Source organism: Callospermophilus lateralis, chromosome 4 (genome assembly GCF_048772815.1).
Source record: "Callospermophilus lateralis isolate mCalLat2 chromosome 4, mCalLat2.hap1, whole genome shotgun sequence".
Taxonomy (NCBI): domain Eukaryota; kingdom Metazoa; phylum Chordata; class Mammalia; order Rodentia; family Sciuridae; genus Callospermophilus; species Callospermophilus lateralis.
In genome coordinates this window covers 147,359,951-147,373,872 of record NC_135308.1, presented here as the reverse complement: position 1 = coordinate 147,373,872, position 13,922 = coordinate 147,359,951, and the positions used below count along the sequence as shown (strand labels likewise).

At 37.2% G+C, this 13,922-nt stretch overlaps 1 protein-coding gene and 1 pseudogene across 3 annotated transcripts in view; both read right to left on the bottom strand.

The window, feature by feature from the left end:
- The window catches only part of Actr6 (actin related protein 6), a 25,161-nt gene extending 12,586 nt beyond the window's left edge, over positions 1–12,575 (bottom strand). Inside the window, exons 1-6 of one of the 3 annotated variants that reach the window (XM_076855001.1) lie at positions 12,475–12,575; positions 8,977–9,094; positions 7,881–7,949; positions 6,027–6,150; positions 4,629–4,764; positions 4,470–4,526 (exon numbers count right to left, since the gene is read on the bottom strand). In XM_076855001.1, the coding sequence (XP_076711116.1) occupies positions 4,470–4,526; positions 4,629–4,764; positions 6,027–6,150; positions 7,881–7,949; positions 8,977–9,094; positions 12,475–12,542 (572 nt within the window). In that variant the 5' untranslated portion in view covers positions 12,543–12,575. Of the gene's footprint in view, positions 1–4,469; positions 4,527–4,628; positions 4,765–6,026; positions 6,151–7,866; positions 7,950–8,976; positions 9,095–12,474 lie in introns of all 3 variants that reach the window. The other 2 variants (XM_076855002.1, XM_076855003.1) reach the window with 2 other exon arrangements.
- On the bottom strand, positions 6,787–7,791 carry LOC143397367 (large ribosomal subunit protein eL8 pseudogene; annotated as a pseudogene).
- Positions 12,576–13,922: the final 1,347 nt, after the last annotated feature.

The window sequence follows — 13,922 nt, the reverse complement described above, 5'->3', positions numbered from 1 at the left end:
ATACATCATTTCGAAGATTAAAATGTGGGGGGAAAACACAACTCAGAATCTATGAAATATAGGCATTTTATCTACATATCTAATTACCTTATTACTTAGTCATATTCTAGGACACAGAATATAAAATAGTTTTAGTCTCTTAGCATATTTCAGAATTGTTTACCAGAAAGGTTATTTCAAGTTGTGTTCTATCAGCAATCAATAAATGTCCATATAAAAAGTCTGCAACATCATTTGAAAAAAAATTATGTTGTAAAAACAGCATTTTATTATTTTTCTCTACTGAGAAGTAAATGCCAAGAGAAGAGGAATTCTATTATTTGTTTTATCTAAGTATCCCAAGATCCTAAGTAATAATATTTGCTGAATTGCATCTGTGATATTATTATAGGATATGTTACCTTTTTTTTTTTTTTTTTTCTTTTTGAAATGGTACTGGGGATTGATCCCAGGGACATCCTACCACTGAGCTATATCCCCAGCTCTTTTTATTGTTTGAGACAAGGTCTGGCTAAGTTATCCAGGATGGCCTTGAATTTGTGATCATTCTGACACAAGTCACCAGCCCCACCTGCTGGGCCAGCCTCCACACTGAGTCACTGGGATTGTAGGCATGTGCCACCATGACAGGCTAGGAATGTAACATTTTTCATATCTGAGAATTATCCATATGTTATGTTTTGACTATATACAACTCCCTAAGAATTATCTATTTATGCCACTGACCCTTTTTTGTTTTTTCCTGAGAATCATCTACACGTTTTCTACAGGGTAATGTTTTCTCACTTCTAATATATAAAGATAAAACTCATATGCTATAATTTGGATCTGGAATGTACCCCTAAAGAACCAGGTGTTAAAGGCTTGGTCCTCAGCTTGGTGCTACGAGGAGATGGTGGAACCTTCAAGAGATAATGCCCAGTGGAAAGAAGTAAGGTCACTGGGGGAGTGCCTTTAAGGAATATTGAGATCCCAGCCCTTCCTGTTTTTCTCTATGCTTCCCACAAGGGAGGTAAACAGGCCTCTTCTACCACACACTCCCACCATGATGAAATGTTTTGCCACAGACCCAAAGCAACAGTGTTAAGCAACCACAGACTGAAGCCTCTGAAACTGTGAGCCAAAATAAACTTTTTCCATTATTAAGTCGATTATCTCAGGTATTTTGTTATAGTAACACAAAGTTGACTAACACAGTATCCTATTCATGTCAATTTACTTCTTAGACTTATGTTTACCTTAGTTTTGATTACAAAGGCTTTTTGACCATTTATAAGGTTTAAAACTGTGATATAAGTTAAAACACAAAAGCTGTCAAAACCTATCCTGATAGTGTGGTTCCCAGAGCCTGGGAAGGATAAGTGGGAGGTAGAGGAGAAGATAGAATGGTTCACAGGTACAGCGGTACAGCTGAAAAGGAGGAAAATTTCTATGTTCTATAGTAAAGTAAGACAATGATGGTTGACAACAGCTATTTAAATATTTCAAAATAGCTAGCAGAGGGGATTTTGAACATTCCCAATATAAGCAAATAATAAATGTCTGAAGTGATGCCTACTATATGATCTGATATTACACACTGGTGTGTGTGTATGTATGTGTGTGTATATATATATATATTAATTACAGAGAGAGAGAGAGAGAATTTTTTAATATTTATTTTGTAGCTATTGACGGACAAAACATCTTTGGTTTTTTTGTATGTGGTGCAGAGGATCGAACCCGGACCGCACGCACGCCAGGCAAGCACAACACCGCTTGAGCCACATCCCCAGCCCACACACTGGTATATATGAGTACTGAAATCACACCATATACACCATAAGTATGTACAAGTACTATGTGTGAATTAAAAATAATATAAATATGTGTTTGTGTGTGTGTATGTATGTACATTTGTACACACATAAATCTTATCCTGTTAGGAGCTGGTGGTTTTCCAGACCTGAGGAGGACACAGGGGAGTTTGGATGCAGTCATCTTCTGCTTGAATTGTGCTGTGGTTTTATGGGTATGTTCACTTTTTGAAAATTCAGTTGTAGACTCATGGTGTGCATCCTCTTCTGTATACATATGTCTTATTTCAATAAATTTTCAATAAAGTTGCATGGAGGAAAATATATCAGGTACTATTTCTTCCACTGTTTGTATGCTTATCACTCAGTTAGTATTTTCTTGCTGTGCTTTTTGTTTATCTTTGCAGTGCTAGGGATTAAACTCAGAGCTTTGCACATATTAGGCAAGAGCTCCACCACTGAGCTACTTCTCCTGCCCTCTTTGTGTGTGTGTATGTGTGTGTGTGTGTGTGTGTGTTTGTATATGTCTAAAAATCCTGATCTGCCTCAACATTGTCTCCTTTTCCAGCTTGTTGCCTCTAATGTGACTGGGGTGGGGAATTAAATATCCAAACTTACTGAAACTGAGCCCAATTATTTTTTGGTTTTGTATTGAATAACACTGACATAAACAAAATGTAAATGTTATTCATGAGTTTTCTATTTTTTAGAATATTTAAATAAGGCAAGACAGATTGAACTATAAAAAGTAGCATATAAGGGCTGGCGTTGTGGCTCAGAGGCAGAGTGCTCATCTAGCATGAGTGAGGCCCTGGGTTGGATCCTCAGCACCACATAAAAATAAATAAATAAAATAAAGATATTTTGTCCAACTAAAATAAATAAATGTTTTTAAAAAAGTAGCATATAACTGTTATAAACTCAATAATTAAGAAGGCCCAGCTACTCAGTAGACTGAGGCAGAAGAATTAGAACTTTGAGGCCAGCCTGGGCGACAGTGAGATTCCATCTCAAAATAAAATATAAAGAGCTGGGAATATAGCTCAGTGTTAGAGCATGTGAGGCACTGGGTTCTATCCCCAGTATGGAGGTGGGGAGAACAGGAAATGGTATAGCATTATGCTTAATGAAAAGAATCAATCTCTAAAGGTTATTATATGATTCTGTCTCTGTAACATTCTTAAAATAATAAAAACATAGAGATGGAAAAGAGATAGGAATAGAGTGGTGTTATGGTTTATATATGAGGTGACACGCCCCTCTCCCACCAAAGCTAATGTGTGAGACAATACAGGAAAGTTTTGAGGTGAAATAATCAGTTTGAGGGGCTTACCCTAATCAGTACATTGATCCACTTGAATGAATTAACTGAGTAGTGACTGCTAATAGGTAGGGTATGGCTAGAGGAGGTAGGTCACTGAGGGCATGTCTTTGGGGTTTATATTTTGTCCCTGGCGAGTGGAGCTGTTTTCCTTTTCCATATCTTTCTACCATGATGTTCTGCCTCACCTTAAGCCCAGAGATATGGAGTTGGTGTCTATGGAATGAGATCATGGAAACTATAAGTCCCAACTAAACTTTCCCTGCTCTATGTTGTTCTTGTTAGGTATTTGGGTCCCAGCAATGCAAAAGTTAATTAAAACACTAGTGGAAAAAACATAAAGCGGTAATACAGGGGCTGGGGTTGTGGCTCAATGACAGACTGCTGGCCTAGCATGTGCGAGGCACCAGGTTTGATCCTCAGCATCACATGAAAATAAATAAATAAAATAAAGGTATTGTGTCTGACTACAACTAAAAAAAATATTTCTTTTTTTAAAAAAGGAGGCAATACAAAAAGTTTCCTTGTGGTGATTATACAGCTTTACACATGGAATAACTGTGCATGCATTTATACAAATTAATGCACATAAAAACTGGTAACACCTGAATATGGTCTGTGGTCTAGTTAATAATATTGGATCAATGTCGATTTCATTGGGTTGATACTGTATTATAGTTTATTAAAGTAATACCAGACTATCAGTTTTACAACCTTCCAAGTCTGTGATTATTTCTAAATAAAAAGGAAAAAGTTTTAATGGACTAAGGTTAGGTGGGTGCAGTGACACATTCCTATAATTCCACTGACTCAGGAGGCTTAAGGCAGGAGGGTCACTGGTTCAAGGCCAGCCTCAGCAATTTAGCGAGACTCTGTCTCAAAATTAAAAATTAAAATAAATAAAGAAAGAAAAAAACAAAGAAAGAAAGAAACAGATATATCAATAGTAATGCCTACAGAGATTAAAAACATAAAGACACAATTCAAATGTATACTTTTGTGTTAAAGTGGGTCTGACCTGAGAGGCAAAGAGGGGAGATCTGTTTTCCTTTTTAGTTCCCTTTCCTTTGTATGCATTTGAAATTTGTTTTACCATGTTCACGTACATTATAATTTTTAATACATAATCAATATGTTAAATTCCCTAGAATTCGGAAATGTATTTTTGGTAGGCACTATCATTATATATCCTCAAAAGCTTTCCAATTCAAACGTCATTAGTATATATTTTTAAGCATGATTTGAATTGCTGCCTGAAACTACAACTAAAAGTAAGAAATAATTTTAAATTATTCTAGAAAGTTCATTCCCAGTACCTCATATCCTCTGAAAGAATCAAATCTAAGTATTACCTGTAAGATATGATTTCCTTTAGATGGTTGGTTAAAAGTTTTCCTCCCACATTTATCCTAAAACAGAAAAATTCAACTTTGGTTCAGTTATCACATATTCCATCCTAAGAAATAATATGCAAATAAGATGAAATAACATGAAAACTAAATGCAACTCACCGAATAATTGCTTCTTTTTTCTTTTTACTTCTACAATAAGGAACTATATGTGTAAAGGAATATCCACTATCAACAATGATACAGCATAATTCAGAAGGATTATCTCGGAAATACCTATGTGCACTGAGAGCCCCAGCTATAAAGAAAAAATGAATGTGTTAAATAAAAGTATACCATTAGTTTAAAGCAATAAAGAAAGATAGCAGACTAGAGCAAGCACAAAGATGAAAATTTTCCTTTAAGTATAAGAAAAATGTTAATTTATAATAATATTCACAACTGTCACAAGATGTTTGTAATGTTTAAACTTTTAAAAAAATCATACAAGGTAAATATAAAAAGAAATTTGTGATCAGTTTTCAAAAGTAAAGTTCACAGTTTATAAAAATTAGTGCAACAGCAGCTAATTTTTACTGAGGATTTATATGCCAGACTTTATTCTAAACTCTATATAATGTGTGGGTTTTAATATACAGAAGAATCCCAACTTACAGATGAGGAACCTGAAATACAGGGATTTAAATAACTTTTCCTAGGGCATACAATTAGAAAGTAGCAGAACCAGAACTCAAACCTAGGTGATGTGTTTTAGAGCAGGATCTCTCAACCTCAGAACCACTGACATTCTGAGTCAGATAAGTCCTTTGTTGGGGATTTTCCTGTGCATCACAGGATGCACAGCAACATTTGTGACATATACCCACTAGATGCCATGAGCATCCTCCTAGTTGCAACAACTAAAAGTGTCTCTGAATACTGCCAAGTGTCCCCTGGGAGACAAAAATCACCCATTGGTTGAGACTATTTCTCGAGATTATGCTCTTAACCATTAGAGCATACTGTTGCTTACACAGACTTAAAAGTTTAAATGCTTTCATGTACACAATTAGCTGATATTATCATATCATTTAATAAACTTGCTTTTAGGTCATTTTTCTTCATATTAAGTATCAGTGTAAGCTATATAATTTCAATAATATTAACAGCAAATAGCAATGACAGAAAATGAACCCAATAATCTTTTGGAGACTAGAATATGTGGCTAATAATTTCATTAGGGAGAATTATCATATTAGCACAAAGGTACTGAGAGGTGCAATTATGTAAACTAAAGGTCCTAAAGAATGCCACCCAGTATTTTCAGAGTTTTTTTACCCTATTTCTATTTACTTTTTTTTTTTTGGTGGCATAGGAGATTGAACTCAGGGGAGCTCTCCCACGGAGCCACATGTCCAGTCCTTTTTTAATTTTTGTTGAGACAGGGTCTTTCTAAATTGCCAAGGCTAGCTTCAAACTTGTGATCCTCCTGTCTCACCCTCCAGAGTAAGTAGGATTACAAGTGTGCACTATTGCACCAGGCTCACGTAGTTCAATTTTAATGAAAACTCTTTAACTTACCATTTACTCTTAATACTGCTTGGAACTGATATTCTTCAAACAGAATTTCATTCATTGATTCTTGAATTGAAGTGAAGTTAAAATATGGTTCTGTGATAATAATATTAGTATCTAAAAAATCAACCTATGGGAGGAAAAAAAATCCCCAAAAGTTTTATAATTTGTAGTGACTATCATCAACATTTGTTTTAAATATGAAAACAAAATGATTTAATCACCACAATAAACCCAACTCATTATTTTTCCCACTTAATAGATGAGAAAACTGAAACAGTAAAGTTGAATAAGTTACCAAGTTTCATATAGCTACTTAGAGACAAAGCTAAGATTTAACCACAGGGAGTCTGATTAGAGAATCTATGCACTTAACTATTGTACAATCCTACTTTTCTTAATGGTAGCATTAATAAAATGTTATCAAATTGTTAAAAATAATTATGAAATAATAATGAATGATAAAACTACAAGTAGCAAGGCCACTGCTATGTTGTTTTTAAAAGGAAAAGAGCCAGAAGCTTCAAGATGGGGCTGAGGTTGTGGCTCAGTGTTAGGGTGCTTGCCTAGGATGTGTGAGGCACTGAGTTCCATCCTCAGTACCACATAAAAATAAAAAAAGGTATTGTGTTGACCTACAACTAAAAAAAAATTAGAAAAGAAGCTTCAAGGTATGAATTTAAAGATTACATAAATCTCCCCACAAGTGTGTTGTTGTTGTTTTTTTGCAGAATTTTTATGTACAGAAAAATCAGGGAATCCCCATCTAAAAACACAGAGTATGTTTAATCCAATTTATAGTGGCCATTTCTTTAACTTTTTTCTTTTCCATCTGGACAATTCAAGCCACAGATTTTGGACCCAGAACACTGCCTCTCCAGTGATGGTGGATCTCATTATATCTGTCTTTGTGACTGGTCTTGACAGCTTCAACTAGCTTATCTAGACCCCCTTTGTCTTCTGAGTTAACCTGTGTGAAGGTGAGGATGGTGCAGGTCTTCCTGTGAGCAAGATGTCCTAGTCTGGTCTCCCTTCCCCTTTCTAATGTAATGCAGCAGGGAATCCCCATCTAAAGACACAGATGGGCAGGAAGACATTCAGCTTGATGGGATTCATATCTTGTGCAATCACCACCAGCTGAGCATTCCTATTTTCTACCAGGGTGGTAACAATATTAACCCCTGTTCAAAAGATAGGTATTCTCTTAGTGGGAACATCCTCTTTGCTGACAGCTTTCTTCTCAGCTCAGGCCAGTAGTCCTTCTTTTGTCTCTTGCTTTGCTTCTCGTCTGCACTTGTGCATTAGCTTAAACAGTCTAATAAGTGTGTGGCAGTCCACAGCCTGTATGAACTGGTCAATCACAGGAAGCACTTTCAGCCATCTATAGCTGGAAGGCCCTTTGCAGCTGCTGACAGATATAGTGGGGCCATTTAACAAGTGGAGGAAAGGCATTATGTTTTATCCAATGCCAAAATTATTAGGCCCTTTCTCATACAGGGGATCTAATCTACCATCTTGATCTCTTGCTTCTTCTTGACAGCAAGGCCAGGGCTACTTGCTTTCCCCTTGGTCTTCTTTCCTTTGGCATCTTGGGTGGCTGAAGGAAAGTGTTCTCCCACCCATTCTTCAGAAATAATAAAATTTTATACATTGTTTCAATATATCTCTACTCAGACTACATTCTACTCATTTGCATTTATTAAATACTTAGAAAATCAAAGCTAGACAAAGCTATCTTTAAAAGATTGAAATATGTAACCGAAACATTCATAAATCTGTAAATCTTAAAGTGTAAGATTGAATTTTTCATTGGAATAAGACATGGAAATAGAATTTGAATACATACTCTTAATTTGTTACCTGATACATTTCTTTTCCAAAAAGGTAATCCCAAACTTGTCTTTGAACATCCCAATTCACCAAGTAGCCCTAAAAAATTTTTAATAAATTTAATTATCAAAAATATTTGAACAATTTTTAAAAATCAGATTAATATATTCTAAATCATTGAGTTCTATCTCTTTATGGTTACCTTTTCAGTCTAATGCTGTATGAGTATCAAACCAATTATATTGATATTTTTTTAAAATTTTTAAAAACTATCTTTATTTATTTTTATGTGGTGCTGAGGATCAAACCCAGTGCCTTACATGTGCGAGGCAAGTGCTCTGCCATTGAGCCACAATCATCCCAGCCCCTGTTTTTCTCTTTTTTTAAAACAAAACAAAAAAACTGCAGGCATGGTGGCACATGCTTGTAATCTCACCAACTTAAAAAGCTGAGGCAGAAGGATTGCCAGTTCGAGGCCAGCCTTGGAAATTTAGTGAGACTCCAACTTGAAATAAAATATAAAAAAAGGGTTGGGGATGTCACTCAGTGGTAGAGTGGTCTTAGGTTCAATCCCCGGTACCATGTACACACACGCAAACTTTTAAAATTTGTAAATTCATGAAACCATAATGTCAAGGGTTCAGAGGACACACCAATATATAGGATGCTTTTCTATACTTTTTTCTTAAATTCATGTGTGCACATGAATTTAGATTTAATTTAAGTAAAATTCAGTATTCACAACCAATAACTAAATCATGGTCACTTATTTTTACTAAGACAATTTCAATTTTGGGTTTTAATTAAATATCAGTTAAAATTTAGGTTAACTTTTCTCAGAGATGTAAAAATATTTTTAATTTGGTCCCTAGCATAGCACCACAAAAAAATAAAGTAAAACAACAAAATTTTTTATACATATGCACAACATAGTATATACACCTTGGATCAATAACACTAGAAACAATAATTAGATTACTTTTTAAAAAATATTTTATTTTCTAGTTATAGGTGGACATAATACCTTTCATTTTATTTTTATGTGGTGCTAAGGATTGAACCTGGTACCTCACGCATGGTAGATGAGCGCTCTACCTCTGAGCCACAACCCCAGCTCCTAGATTACCTTTTGAAAAGGAAGGATATAGAAGAGTCCAGAAGGGTCTTTTATTTCATCTATCTGGTTAGCAGTAAAAGTTTTAAGACGTGCTGTTTTTGACCTGAACTGACAATTAGGAATAACCCTAGAAACAAAGAAACAAATGATATAATTATCCCCTACATATTTAGTTCTTATCCCTACATATGTAATTTTTAAAATGCCTTTATTTAACCACCATCCTGAAGTCAGAATACCCAAAGCAAGTGTTATTCATTCTGTCTTTAAATAATTTGAAAATGCTTTAAAAAAAAATGATTGTAGTATGTACCAGGTTCTATACTGTACCCTTTATCTTTCTCAAATTATTTTCTAGAAACCAATATGGGTGGATATTAGTTCTGCCACTGCACAATAACAATCAGGGCTTTAGTAAAGGTCCTAGTCTTTCTGCCTTTAATGTGGAAACTCTTTAATACAATTCTGGTAAAAGATATAGAAGTTCAAAATTCTGGCCATAAAATTGTGTTTTCCTGAAACCAAAGATTTTTTAATTAATTTATTTATTTTAATTAGGTATATATGACAGCAATTTGATTCATTGTACCCAACTGCAGCACAACTTTTTGTTTCTCTGGTTATACAGAATGTAGCATCACATCGTAGGTGCAGTCATACGAAACCAAAGATCCTATTTTTAATCAATAGGATGCTATAGGGTATAAGTAGGAACTACATTTAAATTGGTTGCTGCTCACCATAAGTTTACAATGTGGGTAGGAAAGCAAACAAGAGCCATTGTCAAACACATTTGTATGCATACACACACAGGCACAATTATGTTAGAATAATGCTGCAGTACCAGCTTATTTCAATTTCTATACTGTTAGCACTTTCTCTACATGTTTAAATATGCTTGGAGGACATAGTTTTAGCTGATTTGCTGTTCTTGATTTTTTTTTTTTTTTTTTTTTTTTGTACCAGGGATGGAACCCAGGGGTGCTTAACCACTGAGTCACATTTAAATTTTTTTCTTTTGAGACAGGGTCATATTAAGTCCCTTAGGGCCTTGCTAAGTTGTAGTGGCACCCCCTCCTCCACAAAAAAATCTTAACTAGGCTTCTCCAGAAATCTTCACCATGGCTGATTTTAGGACTGTCAGCAAAAGAGTCTCTGCAAAAGAGTTCAATGTAGATAAACTTCCTATTTTCATGCTGCCCTATTTTCTTGGCCACTAGCCTGGAAGAAATCGGAACTCCAGCTGCTGGACACCCCCTTACTAGTTTTTCACAAACACTTATCCAGTATAGTAATTTGTAGACATGTAAACAAGTCTTCTGGCCTTGAGCTGGAGCTTCACAGAGATGTCTACATTTCTAAGATAAGAGAAGTTACCAATTCGGCTCCATGGTAACAGCTGGCAGTGGGAGGAAGAAAGGGGAGAAGAAGCTCTCCCCTTCTCAGGTGTTGTCCTTGAAAGGTTAACTTGTCCACAACAGTGAAAGAAAAAGCTGATTTTCTGTAAACTTCTGCAGACTGAACTTCTGAGCCCTTCCCCTTACATGCTGGGTATAAAATTCTGAAACTACCTGAACTCAGGGTTCAGGGGATTAATTGATTACAGCAAAAGCTGTGCCCTCTGAACCTGGTTGCAGCCAAATAAAACTGTTTCCCTCTATCTTTGGTGCCTTGTCTCGTCTGTCTCTACAACAAAGTCACTAAGTCACTGAGGCTGGCTTTGAACTTTCGGATCCTGCTGCCTCAGCCTTTCAGGATTACAGGCATGCACCACTGTGCAAGGACTGTTCTTGATCACTTAGCATGCTTTGCTTTTTTCTTTTGTTTTCTAACTGTGCATAGTGTCTATAAATAACTTTAAAATTTTTCTGTAATTATGGAGAACCTCTAGTTAATTCTCTAAGTGATAAACTGAATTGAGATCAAGGATATGAACAATAAGCACACTGCCAAAATGTTTTCCAGAAAGAATGTAATAATGTACATTTCTACTCAGTCTGATTTCCCTCTTTATAAAGAAATAAGTCAGGCATGGTGGCAGGCATCTGTAGTCCCAGCCACTTGAGAGGCTAATGCAAGAGGATCACTCAAGTACAAGAGCTTGAGGCCAGGCTGAGGAACAAAGTGAGAACCTCTCAAAAGAAAAAACAAGCCAGACATGGCTGTGCACACCTGTGATCTCAGCAAATTAGGAGGCTGAGAAAGGAGGATTGCAAGTTTGAGGCAGCCTCAGCAAATTAGCAAGTCTCCCTCAAAATAAAAAAATAAATAAAAGGGGCTGGGGAAAAACTTTTTAAAAATAAAAAGGCAGCTAGGTAACAAAGTGCCCCTGGGTTCAATTCTCTCTACAAAAACAAAAACAAAACAAAAAGGCAGGGGAAAAAAGACAATTAAAAGAAGTTAAAGTGCCAGGCACAGGGCACACCTGCAATCCTAGCAGCTCTGGAGGCTGAGGCAGGAGGATCATGATTTCAAAGCCAGCTTCAGCAAAAGCAAGGTGCTAAGCAACTCAGACCCTGTCTCTAAATAAAATACAAAATAGGACTGGGGACGTGGTTCAGTGGTTAAGTACCCCTAAGTTCAATCCCCAATACCCTCTTACTCTGCCGCCACACACACATAAAAGTTAAGTACAACACTGGGGACAGAATTCAGTGGTAGAGCACTTGCCTCATATGTGCATTTGCTGATTTCTGGATTTCTGGAGAAGGATTTCTGGAGAGGCCTAGTTAAGATTTTTTTGTGGAGGAGGGGGTGCCACTACAACTTAGCAAGGCCCTAAGGGACTTAGTATGTCTCAAAAAAAAAATAAAAATGTGGCTCGGTGGTTAAGCACCCCTGGGTTCCATCCCTGGTACCCCCCCCCAAAAAAAAAAATCAAGAACAGCAAATCAGCAGATTCAATAGATTCAATCCCCAGCACCACTACAAAAAGAGAGGGAAAAATGATACGAAAAAGAATCCTTCGTGAATTTGATCAGGACTTTACATGTCGGCTTCAACACAAACACATTTTATGAATACACATCTTCTGAATGTCACTGTAGTATTACTGTATAAGTGACCGACCAGGTTAGCCAGTGGACTTCAAAGTCTTCAATGTCTCTAGATCCTAGACGGTGATTTTTTAACTTTTGGGGGGTCATAGAACCCTTTGGGGATCTGATGAAACCTATAATCACATTTTTAGAAAATGCAGCTATACCAAAAACGTTGCCCACAATTTTTGAAGGTTCATGAATTTTGTAGAACTACCGCTCAGTCAGTAACTCATGTCTTGAAGCGTGATAGGAAACGAAACATACACTTCCGGAGCTGCGCATCCCAAAACTAAAACCAAAATCAATTCCAGTTCAAAGCATGACAACCTCCAACCCAGCTCCAACCAGCGCATCCCCAGTCTCAGGTTAGAGCCGCGCGAGGGCGTTTCACTGACGTTAGGCATTGAAGCTTAGCATGCGAAACTACTGAGCATAGTCTTGTCCCTCGGAGAAAGCCAATACTTACGAGACATTTTCATGGCTGTAACCGATTTTGGAATTGTAGGCTCCATTATCCAACACTAAAGTCGTCATTTTAGCACTAACCACACCTACGCAACCCTCTTCTTTCCTTTCTGACCCTTCTGCTCAGGCTTTTTCCGGCTCTCTATGGTTTGGTGGGCGGAGCTATAGAACGCACTTCCGGTTACCTTAGCAACGGAGGATGCCGGAAGTGAGCAAGACCGCTTGTTAGCAGGCATCCCTCTTTTCCAAGCCTAACCTGTTTAGGTGGTGGCGAGATTCTACAAGAGTAGAAAAATGCAAAGTCTATTGAGTTGCGCCTGCAAGTGACTTCTAACCCCTGTAGCGAACCGGGATATTTTTAGTGTGTGCCCGTCTTTTAACAGAATGATTCAAACAATGACATTTCTTGGAGAACAAAGTGCAAACTCATATGTAGCATAGAATTGGATATGAGGTCTCTTCAGCCTCATTCCCACCCGATTGTAGATCCAACCACGAATTACATATCCTTTGTTCAATCTACATTTTTTTCTTTCTTTTTTTTTTTTTTTCGTACCGGGGATTGAATCCAGGGCGCTCTACCACTGAACTACATCCCCAGCCCTTTTTAAAGGTTTTTATTATGAGACAGGATCTCACTCATTTGCTGAAGACCTCGCTAAATTGCTGATATTGACCTCGAATTTGCGATCCTCCTGCCTAAATCTCCTGAGTCGTTGGGAGAGGCACGATGGCGCCTGTCAACCGTCTTTCTTTTTAACTCACATACACAGCCCTCTCTTCTGCCTACTTGTTCCCTAGGACTTAGTTTATTGTGTCTTGTCTAAAAAATGCTTCCTGCGGGGTGCGGTGGCGCACCCCGCTAATTCCAGCGACTCCGGAGGCTGAGGCAGGACCGAGTTCAAAGCCAGCCTTAGCAATTTAGCGAGGCCCTAAGATACTCAGTGAAACCCTGTCTCTAAATAAAATACAAAAATGGGCTGGGGATGTGGCTCACTGGTTAAGCGCCCCTAGGTTCAATCCGCGGTACCAAACAAACAAAAAGTATTCCTGTCACACTCAGTTCTCATTCCTGGAATTAGGTTTCCCTCCTATGTATTCCTGTAATACCCCAGGCCTTTATTTCATAATATAGAGAATTTATTTTGGATTAGAATCCAGATTCTACCACAAACTGACTCTGTAGCCTTGGGTGATGAAGAGAATAAAGATTAAAACTTACACAACACTTACCGAGTGTATGCTGTTTCAACATCTTTTACCCCAGCCCTTTTATTTTTTACTTTAAAGTAGGGTCTCCCTAAGTTGCTTAGGGCCTGAATACATTGATGAGGCTGGCTTTGAACTTTCAATCCTCCTGCCTCAGCCTCCGGAACTGCTGGGGTTACAGACCTGTCCCACTGGGCAGTTTTTCCCAAATCTTTACATATGTTAAGTAAACAAAAGAGC